Source organism: Arvicanthis niloticus, chromosome 5 (assembly GCF_011762505.2).
Source record: "Arvicanthis niloticus isolate mArvNil1 chromosome 5, mArvNil1.pat.X, whole genome shotgun sequence".
Taxonomy (NCBI): domain Eukaryota; kingdom Metazoa; phylum Chordata; class Mammalia; order Rodentia; family Muridae; genus Arvicanthis; species Arvicanthis niloticus.
The window spans coordinates 101,765,949-101,790,740 of NC_047662.1; the positions used below are offsets into that span (position 1 = coordinate 101,765,949).

Consider the following 24,792-nt stretch of genomic DNA (forward strand, 5'->3'; position numbering starts at 1 on the left):
GTCTTCCCTGCTTCACCCATTCTAGAACAGGAAGGAAGGAGTTTTCAGGGTTCCTCTGAGATAGGCTTATCTGCCGTGAAGCACAGGGTCTGAATCTTAAGCTGGAGATTAATGAATATTGTTCTAGGTTTCAACCCCCACCCAGCAGAGAAAATGTGAACCATAAGGACTAGGTATCTAACGACTCACTGGAGACCTCTAAAACTAAATTAAGAAATGTTAAAAAAAAAAAATCTTCCTCAGGCTGGTAAGATAGCTTGGAGATAAAGGCCCTTTCCACCAAGCCTGATGACCTAAGTTCAATTCCTGGGACACATATGGTGGAAAGAAAACTAACTCCTGCAAGCTGTCCTTTGACCTCCATTGCATGACAAATGTACACACACACACACACACACACACACACATACACATACACATACACACACATACATACACACACACACATACATACACACACATACATACACACACACACACATACATACACACACACATACACACACATACACACACACATACACACACATACACACACACACACACACACACACACACACAAGTTAGTAGAAAAACTGTCTGCCTCCATAGAAACAGGATAAATATATCGGCTCAGGCTGGCTGTCTACTTTACTGCCCACTAGAAGGAAATAAATAGGTATTTTGCCAACTGGACCTGAAGGAAAGAAAGCCCAAGGGCTGTAGCAGAAGCAGCAGCAAGGATTGTGGGCTGGGCAAAAGCAGCAGATCACAGTGTGTTCCCCAGAATGGGCAGTCACTGCCACCTGGAGGCCAGATAGGCACACCTTACATTTAAAGATTCACCCACAGACCAGTATGCCTCTCTGCAATGCACCTCAGCATTTGTTATCTCATTCAGAGCCCTCCAACACCTCTGCAAGATGGGTTATCATCCTTTATTGACAAAGGAAGAAGCTGAAGTATTTAGAAATAAGTGAAGCTACTGTGTCCAGGATCTCACAGTAGGAAGAGCAGAGTCTGACCTTCGGTCTGCTAGTGCCAGATCCTATCCAAGTCAGCACTGCCAGACAGGAGGGCTTAATGGGAAAGGAGGAGGGTCTGCAAGAATGCCAAAGGCTGCTGTGAAGGCAGTCAGAGTGTTGGTACTTTCAAGACAATCACAGGATGCCACAGGCTTCCTAGAACAAGAATTCTCTCGTGTTCTGGGGGTAAGCTCCAGAAGCCATGCCTCCAGCCATGAACAGTCGTGCCCCGGAGAGCATGTGGCTGCTCCAGAACTCACTGTTGAGGACCTATAGTGCCAGGTGCCCAGGGTTCAGACTGAATGCTCAGGACCATGTGCAGGGAGATGGATAGATAATCAAAGCAGACTGGTAGGAGTTCATAGCCAGTCACCTCTGCTGCCAAATGTTTCAGGATGCATGAGAGAGTACAGATGGTGACAGCTTTTGGGCTGACCCAGGATCTTACCTGATTGGCTGTGGCTGAAAAGTTTGTCCTCGGTGGAGGCTCCATCTGACATTCTCGATCCTAGAGAACAATGACAACAGGAAACTCACAGATGGGCCCCACCCCTCTCATGTAACCGAACAGTGCATCTGTAGGAGCGGTTGGTGAACTCTGAGGAAGGGGATTAACAGAGCTGGGGAAGCAAAGGAGATCCTGGTGAAAGTTTAAATGATTCAAATCCCACAACTGGTTTTCCATTCTGGCCTCCTTCAGTAGCCTAAGCTGGAAAGCAAGGGCAGCAAAGATCAATTACGCCAGTTTTTAATAAAGAAAAGATCCAGGTAGAGGATGGACAGATTGCAAGAAATCAGCCTGTCGCCAGCCTCCAGACACAGGGCATAGAGGCCAGCCTCCCACAAGCACTGGGGCTATGTCCCTTAAAGAGAAGGCTTCTCCCTGATAATGGGGTTTCTGCATCCAGCAGTGTAAGTTGTTCCTCCCCATTATGTATCACCCTAATTATCCAACATAAGCTTGAGGACCCCTGCATCACAGATATGCTACCGTAGAAGACTCATGTGAGCACACCTCACCTAAAACTGTGCCAGGCTCTCTCAGCCTGGCTCTCAGGATCCGTCATAGTCAGGAAATGTTTCTAGCTTTTCCAAGCTGATCTACCACAGAGACCATCAAGTTCAGTTGTATTGTTCCAAATCTCCCCATGTCCTTGGCACACTTCAGCCCTGATTTCTATTCCCTTTTCTAAGTCTAACCCAACTTTTGGCTTCTCAGTGGAGTCTGAGGGCTGTCGCTGTCCTCCAACTCCCTGGGTGACTTACAGGGACTCCAGTTCATGCACAGTTACATATATTCCAGTTCTCTTTGGAGAGAGAAACTGTAGTCTACCCTGTCACACCTGCCAGGCTCAGGCCCACAAGAACTGATCTCAGCCCTGTGTCCACCTTGCCACTGTATAACACAGAGTTTCAAAGTAAAAGTGGGAGCTACCCGGAGGGGGTTGTTGAAGGTCTGGGATGCTCTCTCACTGAAGTTAAACTGGTTCGTGAGTTTCCGTTCCTTGGGCTGTACAGGAGCCATCAGTTCTTCTTCAATCACTTTTTCAGTTATCTGGAAAGAAAGATCAGAAAGGCCAGGGCTTAACTTCGGGAGGGACACAGTGTGCAGTCAGGACTAAGGGGAAGGAAGCCCTGGCCTGGTAAAATGGGGTGAGTGTGAGGATGCTGCCAGAAGCACTGGCACATGCCGCCTCTACTTTCCTCTTTCTTCCCCAAGTCGCCTCTAAAGCTTCCACCCACAGCTTATCTGAATGTCGAGGACAAAGAGTGACACCATGTGCACCTCAGCTGCAGCAGGTACGTCCGTTTGGCTCCCAGCTTCTGCTTCTGCTTCTGCTTCTCCTTCTTTGGGTTCTTCCTCTTCTTCAAGGTTTTCTGTGTCTGAAGTCACCACCTTGATAGACTCCTGTGAACCTTGACAGGATATTGTTGATGAGTTCAGGGTCCAAGCCTGCTCAGTCACTGTCTTCCTGTCTTTCAGACTCTGTTTGTCCCTTGGGCTCTCCCTGACCTGGGTTAGCTCCCAGGCCTGTCCAGAACAGCTGACTGTTGGACATCATGGAAGTAGAGACCCTCCCTACAAAGCTCTGGAGGGATCAGCTTCTCCTCAGAGAGCCAGGCTTGGGCTGTAGCCTTAGATGGGCCCTCAGTCCTACCTGCCACCAGCTCATCACGGTAGTGCTGTCGACGGCCTTCATCGGAGTCTTTGGGTATCAGGTTCCCCACCTGGCTGAAGTGAACTGCCATTTGGTTCACAAAACCAATCAGTTTATATGTGCCTTCCTGAAAAGAGAGTGCCTAAATCAGACAGGCGATCCCAGCAAGGGATGGGGTCAGAATGTAGCCTTCTTTAATTCTGTAAAGCAGTGATCCTCAACCGTCCTAATGCTGTGGCCCTTTTAATACAGCTCCTCATGTTGTGGTGACCCCCAATCATAAAGTTATTTTTGTTGCTACTTCATAACTGTAACTTTGCTACTGTTATGAAGTCTAATGTAAATAGTTGTGTTTTTCAATGGTCTCAGGCAATCCTATGAAAGGATCGATTGACCCCAAAGGGGTCAAGACCCACGGGTTGAGAATTGAGACTAAAGCTCCCAGTCCTCCTTCATTAAAGGAACTATAATTCCTAATCCTTGATTAACATGATTTTCACTGCATTTTTGCTTTTAAAAAAGGACAAATAAAATAAGTTTCTTTAAAGCTCTCATCAAAAAATTTTTTTAAAAAAATCTTTTTTTTTTTTTTGTTTTTTTTTTTTGTTTTTTTTGAGATCCAGTCTCACTGCATAGCCCACACTGGCCTGGAATGCCCTATGTGGGCCAGGCTGGTCTTAAACCCAGAGAGCTGCCTGGCTCTGCCTCTCAAGCACTGAGATTAAAGGTACAAACTACCATGCCCAGCCTCAAAGACTTATTTTTAAATATCCTCTGCTTCCAGCCTGAAGCAGCCCACATTTACAGAGCACTAGTTCAGGTGCCTTGTCTCCTACTTCCATGTTAAGGAATCCCAGCTCACCTGCCTCACCACAGACCTGGAGCAGGTCAGACACAATCATCCAACACACCTGGCATGGCCTCGCCACCATGCCACTGCAGTAGATGTCAGAGGGAACAGAACACCAGAGACAACCAAATCTCTAATGCCCCAACTTCTATGCAAGAGGACCACAGAGGTCCAGAGAAGTTTAGGTTTGGCACTTGTCCAGGTCACATAGCAGAGGCGAAGCAGGGCTGGGCTTTAAGCCCAGGAAACCGTATTTGTTCATTTAACAAATAATTTTTGAGCAGCTACAATGTGCCAACTGTTTTCTAGGTGCCCAGAATATGAATCTGAGCAAGAACAGACACAGTTCTTGCTTTTACGGAGCCTATGGTCTGGAGTGCCTGTGGACATCTTGTTCATTAGCCTCCTAGCAACTACGAAAATGGTGTTGGAGAGCAGAGGCCCCTTCCTTCCTTTAAAACAGTTCTGTTCAACCATTTTGCATCATGTGGAAGATAATGATATCTGTATGGCATCCTGAGATTTAAAAAAATAAAAGTCATGCCAGAGGAGACTGGCCCATAGGCTCTTTCTATAGCAGCCCCACATGGCCTGGGAGGGCTGGGAAGTCCACTATGACAATCCACAATCGATTGGAAAGCTCTGCCTTTAGAAGCCACTGTGAAGCCATTCCTCTCAGTAACTTAGATGGATGGGGGATGGGAAAGTGAGGTGGGTCAGAGCATGGTGTTTGGTGGCAGAACTGGGCTCAGTTCCTTAGTTTGCTCATTATTGTTGTCATGACCTTAACGTAACCTTCTAGGCCCTAGTTTCTTCTTTTATCAAATAAAATAATGATACCCAGTTTGTAAGATAGTGTAAGTATCGACAATAACGAGAGCAGTCCATTAACACGACACCTAACACACAATCAGTGTCAACACTCAATAAGACAGTCACTACAAGTACGATAGAGGCCCCATGACAGTGAATGATCCATGCAGTTTGCTTCAAGACTTCACCTCCATCCCATCCTCAACAGCTGCCTGAGAAACTTCCTCTTCAATTCAGGGATGGGATCAGATTCGTTAGCATATTGGTGGAAGAAGCAGCTTTGGAATCTAAAACTGGACCTTCCAGGACCAACAAGACAGAGTCAGGCTGTGTGGGAGAATTCGACAGGCCAAGGAGACACTGGAAGCGTAAGCAAGGTGAGGTTTCCTGGGAGCCAGTTGGCAATTCACTCAGAGGAAGAGCAAGAAGAGGACATGGAAACTGAGAGTGAACACCTGGCCTGCAGTGCTCTTGCCACAGCCAGTCCACTGAGTCCCAGAGGGCCCCTCTTCCTAATGTCAAGACAGGAAGTTGTGCCACAGTCTACCATGACTTCAGGGTAACTCCCTCCAAGGCAGCTCCCCTCCAAGCTCTGTAAGCTGTCCAAGGGAGGCCATTAGCAAAACTCTTGATTAACATCTTTTGAGAAACACATCAGGATTTGCTTCAGCATCTTTGTGGAGGGCTGACTACACAATCTGAATATGAAGCAGTGTGGTCGTGAGAGTTTTCACAAAGACACACACAGATGTTCATGGCAGCATTACTGAGAATCGCCCAAAGAACAAGCGATCCAAAAGTTCGTCAGTTCATCAAGTATTATTTGGCAATGAGAAGACGTGAGGTATTGACATGTGCTATAACATGGAAGAATCGAAAATGTCATGGAGAATAAAAGAAGCCAGCCACACAAGACTACAAAGTTAGGATCCATCACCAGACATGGCTTGAATAGGCAAATCTAGATAAAAAACAAAACAAAACAACGGTGCTTCCAGGGCTAGGGGAGATGGAGGGTTGAGTGGTAATAGTTTGAGGAATGGAGCTTCCTGTGGGGAAAATAAAGTGTTCTAAGACTGGCATGGTGGTCCACACCTATGATCCTAGCCCTCAGGAGCAAAGGCAGGGAATCAGGAGTTGAAGGCTATACTCAGCTACACAGTAAAATCAGGTCAGTTCGGGTTACATGAGATTTTCTCTATGAAACCATGAGGCCGGGAGTCTGGAAATGAATTGTACTGAGCGTTGTATCATCTGTGACTAGCTAAGAGCCATCGCTGTAAGTTTTAAATGGGTGGATTGGGGCATGTAAACTGTGCCCCCACAACCCATCTCTAAAACAAAGGAGTCAAACATTGCAAGCTTTGGCAACACACATGGGTAAGCCCAGAACACTCTGAGGAACATGCATTCAAAGTCAGCTTGGGTTGTATGGGGAGATCCTGTCTCAAAAATTAAAAATTAAACAAATAAAAAGCCATGTGTCCTCTTTCTGGAAAAGAACAAGAGACAGAGAAAGGTTACTTTCCACCATTTTTGAATATTTTGAAATGTGTACTATGTCTCTATTATATCTTCAAAACTCTTCCACTCCTGTGTGTGTGTGTGTGTGTGTGTGTGTGTGTGTGTGTGTGTGTAAAATGTTGTTTTGTTTGTTTGCAGAGACAGGGTCTGCCATGTGGATGTATCAGGGTCTCAGTGATCTGCCTGCTTCTGTCTCCCTCTCAAGTGCTGCCATCACAGGTGTGAGACACTACACCTGGCAAAACTGTTTAAAGGAGCAATATGACCTTGCTTAGGAGTTAGACAAATTAGTTCAAATCTTGCCTCTAACACAGGTTGTGTGATGTTTGCCATTCATTTTATGTAATTTAATATCAGAATCTAATGAAGAATCGTTTCTTTTCAAATAGTTTCTATATCAAAGAACCATGAGAGTTGTCTGTGATAGTCTATGTAAAAATACCTTATATAGGATCTGACACTGGCACACAGTCGGAATGGAACAAAGAAAGCCCCAAAGTGAAACAGGAAACAGAGGCATGACTTCCACTTTAGCTCCAAAGTACTCTGGAATTCTCTTCAGTCCTTACAGGAGCTAACCCTGCTGTGGGATAAGACTGTGTTGTCTCTGATAAACTTGCTGGGGATATGTCTACTGAGGACTTGCTCACACCATGGTTACTAAAGGACGGCCCTGGGAGTCACCTGCCTACCTGTCATATCAAGAGACGCTTTGCCCAGAGCCTGCTGGAATTCCTCTCAGATGGAAAGATACTGTGTGGGATGTGAGGCCAACATCTCTTTCAGAAAGGACTCTGTACTCTACCCAGGTGCTTGGCTAGAGAAAAAGCTAAGCTTCTGAAGATCTAACTGCTTGTGCTGGTGGGAAATGTGCTTTCTATATTGGAGAGGCATTTTTCCAAACAAATGATTCAATATTCTTGAAAACAAAAATATACTGGGGTTGTGAAACAAAAGTTGGGGATGCAGCTCCGTGGCAGAGCGCTTGATCAGTATGTGCAGCTCCGTGGCAGAGCGCTTGATCAGTATGTGCAAAGCTCTAGGTTTATTGGACTCAGTCCCCAGCACTACAAGAGAAAAACTTCTCAGGGTACTGAAGGCTTTGCCATCAGCAAAACTTCTAGGGAGATTCACTAAGAAAATTCAAAAGGGCTTGAGAGATGGAGGAGGGAGGCACTTCAAGATTGACAACCTCAGTTTGATCCCCTGGCTCAACAGGGTGGAAAGAGAAGCAACTCTGGAAAGTTGTCCTCTGACCTCTAATTTCTACACACACTGTAATCCTGTCCTCTCTCTCTCTCTCTCTCTCTCTCTCTCTCTCTCTCTCTCCACACACACACACACACACACACACACACACACCCCAAATAAAATGACCCAAAATTTTAAAAAGCCTCAAACATCTTTGGAACCGTCCTTGTAAAACCCCGGATTTCTGGCCAAGGACCTAAGTTTACAAGTGATCACTTGTAAAACAGCCAGGAGCTTTTACAATACCCTCAGTCAGTGTTGCTTCAAACAGATATCACGGTCCTGCCCAGGAGGTGCTGACTTACTTTGAAGCTGTACCTGACAATATTCTGGGGTGCATGGGGGTTGTTGGCTGTCAGGATCCGAGTGAACTCTTCCTTTAACTCCTGAGGGAGAGAAACACCAACAGCATCATGCATGAAGCCTGCCCTCCCTTGCACAGTTCTGAGACTTAGGGCCCAAGACACCTGTAAGCTCTGTGTAGGTTTCTAATTGGCACTAAGGAAGAACCCTCTCTGAAGCAGGAGGAGACCAGAAGAGCAGGGGCAGGAGGCTGCTTACTCACCGCATCAGTCAGCTCCAGCTGGTCAGGGGGTCGCACCGTGGCTTTGGATTGGGCCCATTCATCAGTTCCTTCTCCCACATCAGTCCCTGAATCTTCATCCTGAAAAAACCACAACAGGGTCAGGAGTGCTGATCGGCTTGGACAAGCACCTGATGCTACAGGAAGCCCTTATGCACAAGTCCTCCCTGAAGCTAAGTTCTGTCTTTTGTGCACAGAATACAAAATGTCTAACGGACAGACCACTCATGGAAGACTCCAAAGGACCTGTTGATGCCAGGGGTCTCAGTGCCTGGAAGATCATAGCCAACTTTGTCCTGGGATTAGGGCTCAGCTTAAATACTGTGGTGGACCTTTGTCTGAAGCAAGAACTGGCCTGCCACAAACCCTAGAAGCTTTGTCCACGATTAGCTGCCAAGGGCTTTATGTAAAGTGCTTAGACAGCTAGAGGCCAAGCTGTTCACCAACCATGGCTACCCAGATTTGTATTTGGCCGTCCAATCTGCCACATCAAGATTACTTTTTAAAAAAAATGACTTATAAAACAAATACTATCTTGTACTTTGCTCCTTTAAGCCAAAAACAGGTCAAGGATTGATGTTCTGCATTGTTTGTTACAGTTAAATACCTTGCCCAAGTGGCCATGGGTATTTGATGTTTTCATCTTTACTAACAATCAAAGACAGTCAGAACAAAGCAACACTTTTTTCTTCTACAATACAACTAGAATATAAGCCCATTCAGTGAGGAAGGTGGGCTTCCAGGAACGGGCATAGCCTTTCTAAAGAGTAATGTGGGGACATCTACCCAAGCCTAATAACTGTTTATATTCTTGGACTCAACTTTTATATGCAAAAATTTACAAGAAAGTAACCGCTGGGCAGTGGTGGCACACGCCTTTAATCCCAGCACTTGGGAGGCAGAGGCAGGTGGATTTCTGAGATTGAGGCCAGCCTGGTCTACAGAGTGAGTTCCAGGACAGCCAGGGCTACACAGAGAAACCCTGTCTCGAAAAAACAACAAAAAGAAAGAAAGAAAGAAAGAAAGAAAGAAAGAAAGAAAGAAAGAAAGAAAGAAAGAAACCAAAGACACATTCAGAGAGATATGGGTATGTGATGGCCTGCCAGAAGGTTGGTCAGTAGAGAAAAGAACAAATGTCCACCTGTTTCCTCTGAGGGGAGGCATGATGAAACACATTATGGCATGGCCTTAAGGGACATATGATTAAGTATTATTAAATAATTTCAAATGATATAATAAAGTGTATTAGCAATGAAAGGTACTCTAAATATTTATGTGAAAAACAGGTCATAAAATAAACTTTTTATTACATTTATATATATATATATATATATATATATATATATATATACACTTTTGTACGTATATAAAAATGTCTGGGAAGATAAAATATCACATGTTAAATCATCCTGGTCATCCTGGGGTAGTAGCTTAAGCCTAAGTTTAATATTCTTCTAGCTTGTTCAAATCTTCTTTAAAAATGCGTATGTAATATTTTCTGTAGAAAAAAAATGCCGTTAGCATCTTGTGGTGTGACTGTGACTGGTGTGACTGGAGGTCGCAGTTAGCATCCTGTGGTGTGACTGTGACTGGAGGTCTCAGCACTTACTCGTTTCCGGGCTCCTCTGGTTACACTGACACTCTAAAGGGAAAATAAAAACAGAAGGTGAGTCACAAGAGAAACAACGAGGATGAGTTATGCCACCAGGAAGCTCCACCTAAAGACTTTGTAGCACAGGGCTTTGAGCTCTCTCAACTCTCAGAAACCAGAAACCATTCTGGGGCCACCTCAGCTAATCTATGAAGAGTAGTAATCCAGGAAAACTTAGCAGTGGGAATTTCTTACTTGTAACCAATTCAACCAATATTTTAGAGTATATGCTAAGATCTGAGGATGTAGCTTTGTTGGTACAGCGCTGAATGCTATGCATGAAACTGATTCACCTCCTAATACCACATCAATCTAGGATTGGTGGGCCGGAGCAATGGCTCCGTGGGTAAAGGCGCTTGTTTTAAGTCTAGAGACATGAATTTAATCCCTGGAACCCCACAGGATAGAGAGAGAGAAGAATCTCTGGAAACATGTCCTCTGATTTTCCATATAAGTGTTGTGGCATGTGTGTGTGTGTGTGTGTGTGTGTGTGTGTATACAAACACATATGAACAGAGTATAGTAGCACCTTTGTGTGTGTGTGTGTGTGTATGTGTGTGCAAATGCATATGAACAGAGCATAGTAGCACCTGTGTGTGTGTGCTTGAGTGTGCAAATGTATACAAACAGAACATAGTAGTACCTTTGATCCAAGCACTCAAGAGGCAAAAAAAAAAAAAGGGGGGGGGGAACTTTGTGAGTTGGAGACCAGCCTGGTATAGACTGTGAGTTCTAGGCCAGCCAGAAATACATAGTGAGATGTAAAAAAAAAAAAAAAAAAAAAAAAACAAACCAACAAATGCAAAACAAATAGGCATGGTGGTATACACACTACTCTTTCTGTTTGTTTGTTTGTTTGTTTGTTTGTTTGTTTGTTTTGAGACAGGGTTTCTCTGTATAGCCCTGGCTATCCTGGAACTCACTCTGTAGACCAGGCTGGCCTCGAACTCAAAAATCCACCTGCCTCTGCCTCCCAAGTGCCGGGATTAAAGGCGTGCGCCACCACCGCCCGGCTTACATTCTACTCTTAGCACCAAGAGACAGAGGCAGGAAACAAGAGCACATCTGAAGTGCTCAGTACTGACCTGGGCGTATGGTAATTTCAAAGCCACCTTATATTCATAAACACCTGTTTGGGATAATCTAAACCCCTATGAGTAGATGTTTATTTGGTTGGAATGTTACTATATTCCCAATACCTGGAATGCTCAAACATTGAATTTAAAAAATTGAAGCGGATGATTTGCAGAATAGATTAAGGATTTTCATCAACGTTATTGGTGAGGATAACCTTGGAAAAACATTTTTCTCTCTAGGCTTCAGTCTCCTTGTTGAAAGGTACAGAACGGAACAGGATAACCTCCAATTCTAAATGTTAGCACGTTCCGGTGCTAGAGTCGTGGTAGTGGAGAGATGACCCACTGGATAGGAGCACTGGTTGCTCTTCTAGAGAACCTCAGGTGGATTCCCAGCACCCACAACGGAGACTTACAGACATCTGAAACTCTAGTTCCAGGGGATCCAGCACCTCTTCTGACCTCTAAGAGCACCAGGCTCACACATGGTACACAGAGATGCATGCAGACAAAATATCCATAGAAAACTAAATTTAAAACAATTAAATGTCATATTTCCAAGAGCATATAGTTTGAATGTCTTCCCAAAGTTCACATGTGGCAGGCCTGGTCCCCAGGTTGGGCACTGGAAAGCAACAGGATCTTTAAGAGACGGATCCTAGCGGGAAGCCCTTGGGACACTGGGGACATGCCTTCAGGAGCCATTAAAGTAGCGTTGTAACCGGAACTTGGTAGTTCTCAGAGAGAATGTTTATAAAAGGGACAAACCCGGCACCTCCTTCTCTCTTTGCTTCTGACTCAAGATGTTTACTTTTCTCCTGTGCTAGCTCTGACATGGGGTCCTCACTTCAGCAGATCTGAGGCAGGAACAATGCCCCAAGTCTCTCCAGAACTGTGAGCTAAAATAAACCTCTTTTCTAGCTAGCCAGTGGGAAGGCACGCCTTTAATCCTAGTACCTGGGAGGCAGAAGAGGCAGTCAAATCTCTGAGTGGAGGCCAGCCTGGTCTACAGAGTGAGTTTCAGGACAGCCAGGTTCACACAGAGAAACAAACCAAAACACCACCACCACCAATAACTACAACATCACCAACACCAACAAGTCCTCTTTTCTTCCAATACTGCCTTCAGCATTTGTTACAGGACAGAAACTCTAATATAAGCAACATGTTTAGCTCAGATTGATAAGCATTTGTGGAACATTTATTTATTCATTGTGTACTACCCTACACAGTGGGACAATGACAAAGAAAAAGGGGTTCCTGTCCAGGTTTACTTAGAGTCCATGGAGGACAGGGGAGTGGTATCAATGCCCACCCCTCATTCACTCACTTAGCGTAAGTTCTTTTGAAAGCTAGCTTTGTGCCAGAATGCTTTAGGAGTATATGAGTGGTACCTTCCCCGCCTGGGATATGCAACAAAGATGCCATTTTGTTGAGACCATTTCTCAGCTTAGTATCAACAGAACAAGATCGTCTGGGTGATGTTTTAAATTTTTATTTTTATTTATGTGTATGTGCATGTGTACGTGTGCATGTGCATATGTATGTCACATGTGTATGTGTGCTTGCTGAAGTCAGAAGACAGCATAGGAATCCCTGACCTGGAGTTACAGGTGAGCCACCCCATATGGGTGATGGGAACCAAACTCATGTCCTCTGGAAGACTGGCAAGGACTCTTAACCACTGAGACACCTCTCTCGCCTGAGGCGGTTTTTGTTGTTGTTGTTGTTTGTTTTTTAGGAGAAAACATCAGATAAGAAAAGAACAATGACCCAAAGTAAAATGTTTCATCAAACAAAGATCTAGCACGTAAGACAGAGGAGGGAGAGATGAGGGCCACAGCTCCTACCACAGCAGGGTCCCTGGGGAAGGCCTGCAAGGTGAGAAGACAGGGCTTGTAGGGAAAAAGCATATCTCAGCCTGCTGGGATTCTGGCTGGGAGGGCAGGCAGCAGGATTCCATTCTAGCTAGGTTGCCAAGGTTTCCAGAAATAGGAACCCATCTCTGAAGCTAGGCCCAGTGAGCTTTCCTTTGAAGAGCCTCTGATCTCTAAGGTAACTGGATGGAAGCACCACAAAAGAACGCTGAAGAGCCAGTCCCCAGTCAAACCACCAGCCTTAAGTAGAATTTAGACCCAGGCACCAGTACCCCATGGATGCGTAGTCACCACTGCCCCATGGATGCATAGTCACCACTGCCCCGAGGATGTGTAGTTACCACTGCCCCGTAGATGTGTAGTTACTACTGCCCTGAAAGTGTCTGTAAAACATTTATCTGGCAATGAAAGAACTGACAAGGCACTTTGAGTGTGATTGCTTTTGGCAGTTGGAAATATTTCAATTAACACACTATAAAAGCCACACTATAATAAATGCAAAACAGGCCAATGAAATCAGCTACAGCCCTGACTTCCCAACCATGGCAAAGGAGATTGAATGTCAAGCTGCCACTCTGGGCCCTTGGTCTTCCAGAAGGAGACGCCTGAGACAGACAAGCCTGAATTCCTGAAAAGCTTTTGATGGTTGCTTCTAGAAGGCATCAAACCACAGAAGAAGAAAGCCCTAGGCCCTCAGCACTCCATCAGTCTGCCCCCACATCTCCTCCACAACCTCTCCTATCCTCCTAGAGCAGGAATTTGAGGTGCAATGTCTCAAGGCTACTCCTAGCTCCTAGCCTGGCCTGGGCCTTCCTGTCTCTCCATGTTTGCTTTTACTGTTTCTTCTGCCAGGAACAGCAGCTCTTCTCTCCTTCCTGCTCTGACAGTTCTGCCTAATGAAAACCCACTCACCTAGCCTCTGCTCTAGCTAAACCCTCTCCTACTTTTCTCCTACCTCCCTCTCCTCTTCCCTCCCTCCCTCTGAGCAGGCTCCCTTCTGCTTTCTATTACCTCACAAGCACCGGCTGTTGTGAGATTAAGGACCCAATTAGGCTTTAATTAGACACTCTATTGTTTCTTTTGGTTTACAGAAGGAGACAGCTCTATGAGAAGAATCATAATACTGCATTACATATGGGAGGTGGCTTACAAATTCCAGCACAAGAGGCCTACTGTTCTTTCGCTACTGATCAAAGGCCCTCTTCCCGTGGGCAGGCTATTCTGTATGGTCAACTGAAGCTCTACAGAGTGAGACAGGAAGAAGCCTACCTAGCTCACTGTGGCAGGCAACAGAATTCTGGTGTTAGTGCTAAGTCAGATGTCCCAGCCTGAGGGCCTTCACAGTTCAACTTTCTCCTATTCTTATTGCCTAACTACATTTGGTTTCCCCGTCTCCAGTTTCTCATTAACACCCTATGTTATTTCTCATAACTCCAGTATATCATTAACACCATTTTAAAGCTAGTGGACACTTGCTTTGGAAATAGCCATTCACTAATTGATTTGTGTATGTTGCCGCATTTAATATTTATAATCAGCCTATGGGATCATTATCCCTCCTTTACAGATAAGGAAATCAAGATTCAGAGAGACAGAGCAGCTGCTCCCAAATGAACACAATTTGAGACCATACTTTTAGTCACTAAAGCCTTCTAAAATGTAAATCTGATCATGTCACTCTCCCGATTTAAAGTCTCCAAGAACTCCTCACTGTTAAGGAGAACCAGCTCAAGCCTTCTGCCATGACCCCGCTCCCTTCCTACCCACAGTCACACTCAGTCACTTAGAGGACTCCCAAGAGTAAGCAGAGAGAGCCACGTAAGCAGGGGTTCTGGGGCTGTTTGTCAGATGGTCAGACACACCAAACCTTTGTGTCGAGAGTTTAGGTGTGTCCCCTGCAGCCTTTCCTCAGAGAGGCTGCCCACACACAATGACTTCTCTCCTGGAAGTGGAGTGTCCTGCAGGAGACTCTCCTTAAAAAAGTAAGGTGTTCCTTGTGCCTAAGACGACAATGACCTTGATTACATTTGTATCCAAACATCGTTTGTCATCAAAAAAGACAATGCAGTGTTGTCTTGTAGTCTGTCATACATTTAATAATTTCAAGAAAAAAAAAGTCTCTCTCTTTCTCCATGTTACATGCCCCATTTCCTGAGTCACCTGACTTTTCTGTTCTACACCAAGCATCTTGCTCCCTTACCTCAATACCATCAACCATGAAGGCTGGCCACAATTAACACTCTTCTGTCAGGCCAGCCTCCCTGGTTAAGATGCTGCCTTTCAGCAGGCAGGGTGGTCCATGCCTTTGATTCCCAGCTCTTGGGAGGCAGAGGGAGGTGATCTCTGTGAGTTCAAGGCCAATCTGATCTACATAGTAAGCTCCAGAACATCCTGGGCTATGTAGAGACCCTGTCTCAAAGCAATCAATCAATCAAGCAAGCAAGCAAGCAAGCAAGCAAGCAAACAAACAAAGAAAGATGCTGCCTCTCTGGATACCAGCTTTTTCTTCAGGCACAGTACTGGATCACCTGAACTGAATGGCTCAACATGTATTTGCATGATCTTTAGTTTAAGATCAGTCCTAGACAGGTCTTCCAGAGGACCTGAGTTTGATTCTCAGCGTCCGCATGAGGTAGTTTACAATTGCATGAAACTCCAAATCCAGAGGCATCCAATGTCTCTGACCCCCACATGCAAGTAAACATATACATATAATTAATAATAATAAACCTTTAAAAGTATATTTCTTGGCTTCATATAGCTTCTAGTACCATCCTACCAGTTCATCCTTCGATGTAGCCCCAGTGTGACCTGGGATACTTGAGGAAGCCAGAGGAAGGACAACAGTTTCCAGAGCTGTGGACAGAACTGAGAGGAGAAGACAGCTAATGAGACCTCCTCATTATAGCAGCAAGGAACCAAAAGATGTGTTCACTTGGCACAAAAAAAGGGAAGAGCAGGTAGAAGCCAGCTGACCACATCCTCATCCTTAGCTGGTTAGTGAGAACTCACAGGGCAAGCACTCTGCAAAGCGCTAGGCAGTCACTGCATTGCTCCTCAGGGGCTCCCTACAAAGCAGGTAAAATGATTCTCATTTTAAAAAACAAGGCTCTTGAGAACAGTTCACATAAATGATGTTCACATGCAAGGATACATTGAAAACAAACTTCCTACTCACTGTAAGTGATGATTATTATTACCACCTACTGTGCGTTTACCAGCACTTAGAATTAATTTGTTTTCTGACTGTTTTGGTACAGTATAAGTAGCCTAGGTGTCCCTGGGCATAATTTAGAGTAAAGAAGTTAATTTAAAATGTTGCTGTTGTTGCTGTTTTGCTTCTCAAGACAGGGTTCCTCTGTGTAGCCCTGGATGAACTGCTCTGCAGACCAGGCTAGCCTCAAACTCAAGAGATCTGCCTGCCCCTGACTCTCAAATGCTAGAATTAAAGGTATAAGCCACCACTGCCTGAAATTTAAAAATTCTTAAGTCTTTGGACGTGAAAAATAAGTAGTTAAAAAAGAGTAAAAATAAAGTAAAACAAAAATTAAAAATAAAAAAGGAGTAAAATCACACGCCTGTAATCTTCACACTCAGGAGGCGGAGGCAGCCAGGGCTCTCTGAGTCCAAGACCAGCCTGGTCTGAGTTCCAGGCCTGCCAGGGCTATACAGTAAAAACCTGACCCAAAAGAAGAAAAAAAGGAGGAGAAGGGAAGGGGGGAAGGGAAAGGGAGGAAAAAAGGGGGGAGGAGAAGGAAGAGGAAGAGGAAGAGGAAGAGGAAGAGGAAGAGGAAGAAAGTAATCCATTCCTAATAATTTTAAAATAGGAGTGCAATTAGATGGAGCCATGGAGACAAAGTGTGGGCTATGAAGTCAACCTTAGCTTGAATGTCCACCATGTTGCAGGCTAATTCCATGACTCTGACTCTAGGAGAAATATTTGTTTTTTCCAAACCTTGGGATCTTTGTCTTTAAAACATGCTTTATAGCAATTCCCTCTCGGGCAATCAGGTTTGTTGTGAAGATTCAGTGAACAGATGCACAGAAAGCAGAGTGTAGAGCCTGTCTGATATGGTGGCTGGCAGCAACACACTCCTGTGTGTGTAACCTGCTCTGCCTGGGGCCATCCCTCGCTGAGTCTGGATAGGCCTTTGCCTACTAGGAAGCACCCACTCTGGGAAGGGCAATCTTCAACAGTTCACGTGTCACTGCAGAACTCAATGCTGCAACATGGTTGTTCTTGGAAAGAGGGGCTCTTTATAGCATGCAAACCCACAGATACTGTTTCCTCTTTCCTAGGGCCCAAGGGACTGTGTTTACCATTCCAGTTGTCTTGGTCCTTATTTTAAAACTCACTAACAGGTTTCCATTACGCTAAATTGAAACTAAATACCTCACCAGCTTGCAGCTTTGGTTTCTTAAAAAGTAGAGGCTCTCAGTCCCAAAGGAATGGCAATTCACCAACACATCCTCATACAGCTACAACGAGTGCATTTTAACCCCCAGAGCTGAGTGTGCACAGACAGCACACAGTAAGTGTTTAATGAGAGGCCTTGAGTTTGGGAACAGCGCTATGCAGGGTAAAAAGCACCATCACACACTGTTCTGAGAATGAATTGATGCAAATGTTCTGAGGGCAATTTGGTAATACATACCAAAATGTAAAAATGCATATATCCCAGGGCTGGAAAGATGGCTGAAGAGCACCGGCTGCTCTTCCAGAGGATTGGTGTTCAATTCCCAGTTCCCACATGGTGCTCATATCTGTCCATAACTCTATCTCAAGGGAGTCCTATGCCCTATTCTGGCCTCAACAGGCACCAGGCATGCAAGCATTGCATGCAAACAAAACATCCATACACATAAAATTAAATTTAAAATGTTTAGAATTCATATACCCCTCAGTTCAGTAACCTCATTCGAGTGTTTCTCATAGAAACTTTATACATACATCTTATGCCCCCTGCTTCTTGAAAACTGGGTACTTTGTAAGTCAAATGTATTCGCGGCATTATTACAGTACTGCTAAATATTCATCAAGAAGCACCTAGTGAAATATAATGAAGCAAGCTGGGGCTGGGGTTATAGTTCAACCCATAAAATGTTTGCTGTGCAAGAATGTGGATCTAAATTCAATCCCCAGAATGCACATTTAAAAAACGAGGCGTGGTAGTGCATTTGTTTGTAGTCTTTTACTAGGGTGGTAGAGATAGCAGGATCCTTGGCTAGCTGTGATAGCCTAATCTGTGAGCCCCGGCTCCTACTGAGAGATTCTGTTATTAGAAAACAAAAGGCATGGGCTAGAAAGATGGCTCAGCCATTAAAGGCTGGACTCATAACCAAAAAGTTCTCACCACCCACAGCTGTCTCTCATCTCAGCACTCAGGAGGCAGAGGCAGGCAGATTTCTGTGTTCAAGGCCAGCCTTGTCTACAAAGAGAGTTTCAGGGCAGCCAGGGCTACACAGAGAGCCCCTGTTTCAAAAAGAACAAAAACAAAAACAAAACAGAAGGTTGCCCCAAGGAACAACACCTAAGGTTGGCCACTAGCTTCTACTTGCCTGCACACACCTACAAAACATACATACAGCAAAGTTTAGCAATTCAATGGGACAGTGTGCATATATTAAGAAAGAATTATTGCTGAGCAGTGGTGGCGAACGCCTTTAATCCCAGCACTTGGGAGGCAGAGGCAGGCGGATTTCTGAGTTCCAGGACAGCCTGGTCTACAGAGTGAGTTCTAGGACAGCCAAGGCTATACAGAGAAACCCTGTCTCAAAAAAACAAAACAAAAACAAAAACAAAAAAAGAAAGAAAGAATTATTGTTTCAGAAGAAGAAAGAAAGAAAGAATTATTGTACATGGTGTGGTAGTTCACAAGGCACTGTTTTTTAAGGATGTATTTACTACTTTTATCATATGTTTATGAGTTCCTTGGCCGTGTGCATGTGTGCTCTGTATGTGCCTGTTGGTTGTGGAGGCCAGAAAACTGTGCTGGATGCCCCAGAGCTGGAGTTATAGATGGTTGGGAGCTATCACATGGTTGCTGGGAGCAGAGCCCAGGTCCTCTGGCAGAGCAGCCAGTGTTCTTAACTGCTGAGCCATCTCTCCAGCTCCAATAATGAACTGCATTTAAATGTTTGTCTTTTCTTAATTTTGGGTTTTTTGGTGGTGGGGGAGGGGGAGATGTGCTTTCCCACGTCTGACTACTATTCCTGAAAAGCATTAAAAGAGTAAATTTTAACTATTAATACATATACTAAAGGTAAACTATGAGGTGATACACACTAGTAAGCTCAACTTAATTATTTTAAATGTGTGCATACGTAAAAATATGTTGTATGTGACCAGGCACGGTGGCATAATTCCAGCACTTGGGAGGCAGAGGCAGGTGGATCTCTGAATTCAAGTCCAGTTGGGTCTATAAAACAAGTTCCAGGAAAGCCAGAACTACATAGTGAGACCCTGTTTCCAAAAACAAACAACAAAAAATATGTTGTACATATAATTATTCATTTAAAAGCATATTATTGAAAAATTAAAGCTGTACATATTTATGTATTGTATGTATGTCCTGAAACTCAGCTTGTAGACCAGGCTTGTCTGGAACTCACAGAGATCCACCTATCTCCACCTCCTGAGTGCTGGGATTAAAGGCCCGTGTCACTGCACCTGGTGCTAGGAGCACTGGCTGCTCTTGCAGAAGAGCCAGAGTCAATTCCCAGCACCCACAACGTGTGTTGCCGCCTCACAACTGGTTGTAACTCCAGTTCCAGGTGTTTAGATAGGCGCCCTCTTCTGGCTTCTGTGGGCATCAGGCATGCACATGACTTATATGCAGGCAAAACACCTATACACATAAATAATAACCTAATTTTTAATAGAAAAGAATAAATGTAGACTATGAAACTAGATTGGAGGTCAAGGGGAAGAAGACATATTGGAAAGGAGGTAGTCCTTGAAACGCATATGGGGCTTGGAGGCAGAAGGAGGTGAGAGCACCAGGGAGGGGAAAGAGATGAGGAAGAAGGGGAGGGGAAAAAACAAGGCAATTTTTGTTTGAAAAATGCTATAATGAAACCTAATTATTTGTACGCTAATAAAAATCTACAAACAAAAAATATAAAAATAAAATGAAGCTTTATAATTCTTTTTTTTAGATTTTATTTATTTTATGTATATGAATACACTATAGCTGTCTTCAGACACACCAGAAGAGAGTAACAGACCCCACTACAGATGATTGTGAGCCACCATGTGGTTGCTGGGAATTGAACTCAGGACCTCTGGAAGAGCAGCCAGTGCTCTTAACCACTGAGCTATCTCACCAGCCCGAAGCTTTATAATTCTTAAGCAAACAAAAAAACCCAAAGTTATAGGATTAAGTGTGAAGCTTAGCTTAGCCCTGAGCTTGATCCCCAGCACAGGAGCAAGAACAAGACAGTAGGTGAGGAAGAAAAAAAAAGGATTGTAAGAGAGAAGAAAATAATAATACAGAAAAAATGTTACAGGAATGGAGGTCCATTTTTTTACCTCAAGCGTTTGTGTCTGTGGGGCCAGTGAGATGGCTCAGAGGATAAAGGCACCTGCCACCAGAACCCAGAGGGTAAGAGAGAGGGGGCGGGGGAGAGAGAAAGAGAGAGAGACCCAATCCCGAGCCACCCTGGAAACCTGTAAGGGCAAGAGCCAATTCTACACGCCTCTTCCTAGGTAAGAGTGCAGAAAACAAAGCAGTATCTACTTTAAAAAGTAAGACGATTCAGTAACAAAGATGTCTGAGGACAAGCCGAAGGACTCTGTGATCTCCATGGTGGGAGGAAAAAAGTGACTTCCCAGAGTTGCTCTCTGACGTCCTCATGGACACTCACATCCATGCACAAAAATGGATGAATGAATGAATGAATGAATGGAGAAAATCAGACAGATCTCCAGAGTGATCCATGCTGGCTTCCTGGCTCTGCTGCACACTGCATGCTGTCACTGGACACATGCTGTCTAGTCTTCCGTCCCCTGTCTGTAGAGTGGGGATTAGTGCCCTCCTCATGAAACTGACGTAAAAACAAGACAGCACTGCAGAATACTCATTCAGGGTCCAGCACCAGGAAGCCCGCAGCTATCAGCAGAGATGTAGGCTTTACAGCTGCAATTATTACACCACAGTGTGCTGTGCAAGGCACCAGGCTCCCTCTGAGGGCACACAGTGAATAATTGAAGAGCGTGTTGTCCTGGCTAAGAAGCATCTGTCAGAAAATAGCCTGAAAATCTCAGGGTGTCACACGGAGGAAAATGATTTGTATTATATAGAATCTTTCAATTTGCCACACATTTTTGAGTGCACATTCCAATTTGACCCTTATAACAACCTTCAGTGGATGGATGTTGTATTTGTCAATATTTTTTCTGAACTTAAAGATGCCACCATATGAATTTTCTCCTTTATTCTGTTAATGTCAAGAAAGACTTTGATTTCTTTTTACTGTTGAGCTGCTTTGAGTTCTTGAACATTCTTGAGACAAACCATACTTGGTCTAATATGCTATTCTTTTGATATATTACTGGAACAGATTTAATAATACTTTGTCAATTTCTTGCACTGATGTTTCTGAAGGATCAGTTTGTAATCTTCTTGTATAATAGCTTGGTTTCCCTCTCAGGCTCATGATACATCATATTCTGTTTTTATAAGGACGCCAGGTAAGACTGGGGTTTTGTCATTTTTGCTTAGAATTATTTTGTTTGCGACAGGAATCCTCTACATTGTCTGTGCTGGACCTGAACCTAGGTCTCCGTCCTCAGCTCTCTGGGTAGCTGGAGTTCATGTACCAAGCCTGGAAAGTCTCAAGTTCTTTGTTCCTAAGCATTTATATCATATATATATATATATATATATATATATATATATATATATATATATATATTGCATAAATATTGTTAATAATAGCTCCTGCCCTCCACTTAATATCTATATGACCTGATAATGGCTATCTTTTAAAAACCTTGATAAGTCTTGATAATTTTTTTAAAAGATCATTGTTGTAGAGTCCAGTCACGACAGAGACATCTACAAAACAACTTCTGTAGCTGAGGCTCAGGTGACATCGTGGAAGAGAGAGGCAGAAAGATTGTAAGAGCCAGAGAATGAGGGAGTTGACTGTAGTCTCACAGTAACAAGTGAAGCTCACAGTAACATGGGAAGCTACATGCGTGAAGTCTCAACGACATGGCTGTAAACATAAGCTGAACAAAGACACCAATTGACAAGGCAAAGGGAGCAGTGGAAAGACCTCCAGGCCTCAGCTCTATACAAAGAACAGGCAACCAAGGAACGCTGAGAGTGGGAGAAAGCGTTTTCCCAGAGAAGAGCACGCCAAATGATTATCCAACACCAAATTGTCACTCCTGTGTGCGTACATACAAGCAGCATTATACAGACCGAGTAGGTTGCATTTAGGAACATATAAGTATAAATGTATATGCATGTAATAGCAATTAATGAAAAAGCAGGTCATGAACTTTAAAGAGATCAAGAAGGTTACATAGGTGGGTTTGAGATGGAGAACAGGGAAGGGGCCAATGACATAATGAAAGAAATAGTAAAAGTGAACTTTATTACTGTTTTCAAAGGACCAACTTCTAATTCTACTAAACTTTTTTCTTTCCAAGCGTCTCTGAAACAGTAAAATAAATGAATTCATCAGAGAAACAGGGGATGTCATATACTGATTCAGCTCCTTTAGGTTTGATTTACATGTCCTTTTCCTGTGTTCTTTAATACGTCTACATTTACTTATGTATTTATAGGCACAGCACATATATGGAGATCAGATGACAACTCACAGGAGCTGCTTTCTCCCTCCACTGAGTGGGTTCCAGGGATTGAACTCGGGTCACCAGGCTTGACAAGGGCCCTAACTCACTGAGCCATCTCCATGGCCCCTTTCTTTCTTTTCTTAAAGATTAATTTTATTTATGTGTCATGTGTGCTGTTGCATGCATTTAATTCATCTCTAAGGTGGGGTTAGAGGCGGCTGTGACATGCCTGATAAGTGTGCTGGGAACTGAGCGCCGGCTCTTCGGAAGGACGGGCAGTAGGTGCCCTGCAGTGCTAGACATCTCGCCAGCCCTCCAGTCCTCTTCTGTGTTCTTACGGTGGAAACTTAGAAAACTGATCTTAAACCTTTCTTCCTTTCTAGTAAAGCACTTTAAAAGCTATACATTTCTGGCAAGCCCCACTCCACAGCACCTTACAATTTTACATATTTTTATGCCTTCTGTTAAGGTATTTTCTAATTTCTCTTGTGGTTTTTGTTCCATGGATCATTGAGATGTTCTTTAATATTTAGAAAGTTTGAATATATTAACTCATTTAAAATGTACTGTTTAACTCTATTTTGCCTAAACTATGCTGAAATGTTTTGTCCTCGGTGGATCTATTAAATTTCAATAGGATTAAAATCTGTAGGAGCTCAATCTTTCAGAACATATTAAGGCTATTTTCAATCTCAGTGTACAGTTGATCTCTGGGAACACTCTGCAGTTCTTAAGTGTAATGTGCTATAAATGTTAATTAGGTCAAGTTGGTTGACAGTGCTGTTAAGACTTTCTGTATCTCTCAGTGAGAGAAGAATGCTAAAATCTCTGTCTCTGTACTTATTTCTCTAGACCTCTTTATGTCTGTCAACTGTTTTTCCCCTTTTTCTTCTTCTTTTTTTAAGATTTGTTTATTTATGTACATAAGTGCTATGTCTTCATGAATACCAGAAGAGGGCATCAGATCCCATCCAGATGGTTGTGAATCATCATGTGGGTGCTGGGGACTAAATTCAGGACCTCTGGAAGGGCAGCTAAATCTCTTAACCTCTAAGCCATCTCTCCAGCCCCATAGTCTGTCAATTTTAATTCACATATTTTGAGGTTCTAGTAGTAGGTGCATACAATTTGTGGTGGGTTTTTTCTCTCTCGAGTCAACCTTTCATGGTTATAAAACAGGAATACTTCTTGTTTTGAAACCAACTTTGTTTAATAGGGAAATCTGCTCATACTTGCCACCTGCATTGTAGGCTGTCAACATCATCATTATTGTCAGGGCCCTTATGTCACGTGGGCTAGCCTTGAACTACTATGTAGCCACGAGACTGGATTTGAAATCCTGATCTCCCTGCCTCTACTTCAGAAGTGCTGGGGTTATGCTGCACAGCATGCCTGGCTTACACAGTGTATTTCCCCCATCTTTTCTATTCTCTGTGTCTTTACAGTTAAACCCTATATATGTAGGAGACACAAAGCTTGGCTTTGAGCTTTTTGTCCCTTAGTCTGATCAACTCTACTTCTTGGGTGAAGGTACTGATTGGCTTTTACTCTGTCCTCCTGTGGGGGGGGGGGGGAGTAGGAAGGTGTGGAGGGGAGGGGGAGTAGGGAGGTGGGGGGAGAGGGAGTAGGGAGGTGTGGGGGAGGGGATGCGTTTTTGGTTTTTTGCCATTTGATTTTTATTTATTCTTTCCTTTAGTGTGGTGTGTTAATTGAAAATTTTCTTTAGTGTTCTGTTTCACTTTCTTGGTTGGTTTTCTCATCTGTGCCTCTTTGTAGTGTGTGTATACCTGTATTTGTTGGAAGGTCTACAACACGCACCATCTGCCAAGAATAACACACTAAGCCAGGTGTGGTAGTACACTTCTGTAATCCCAGCACTTGAGCTATAGAGAACAGAGGATTAAGAGTTCAAGCCTGGCCTTGAGTACAGAACAAATTTCTGGCCAGCCTTGGCTATATGAGATGATCTCAAGAAAACACAAAACAACAGGAAAGAACACTAGCCCACTTTATACTCCCCAGTGTAATAACTGTCTACTAAGAAATAAATAGCATGCCATTTTACAATCCAACAATATTGGATTTTGCTTTGTTTTGTAGACAGGGTCCCAAGGTCTTAAACTTCCACCTACCAATACAGGAGTGTATCACTAAGCCCACTTACAGTAACTTTTTTTATAATTCCATTTGTCCCCA

At 43.8% G+C, this 24,792-nt stretch overlaps 1 protein-coding gene across 3 annotated transcripts in view; it reads right to left on the reverse strand.

Annotated features, from left to right (window-relative positions):
* Nucleotides 1-24,792, reverse strand: part of Dnai1 (dynein axonemal intermediate chain 1) — a 67,645-nt gene that overhangs the window by 32,893 nt on the left and 9,960 nt on the right. For all 3 annotated transcript variants that reach the window (XM_034502484.2, XM_076935155.1, XM_076935154.1), the window contains exons 2-8: nucleotides 9,794-9,826; nucleotides 8,167-8,265; nucleotides 7,907-7,987; nucleotides 3,164-3,290; nucleotides 2,791-2,921; nucleotides 2,440-2,559; nucleotides 1,453-1,512 (exon numbers count right to left, since the gene is read on the reverse strand). In XM_034502484.2, coding sequence (XP_034358375.1) covers nucleotides 1,453-1,512; nucleotides 2,440-2,559; nucleotides 2,791-2,921; nucleotides 3,164-3,290; nucleotides 7,907-7,987; nucleotides 8,167-8,265; nucleotides 9,794-9,826 — 651 coding nt within the window. The remainder of the gene's footprint in view (nucleotides 1-1,452; nucleotides 1,513-2,439; nucleotides 2,560-2,790; nucleotides 2,922-3,163; nucleotides 3,291-7,906; nucleotides 7,988-8,166; nucleotides 8,266-9,793; nucleotides 9,827-24,792) is intronic.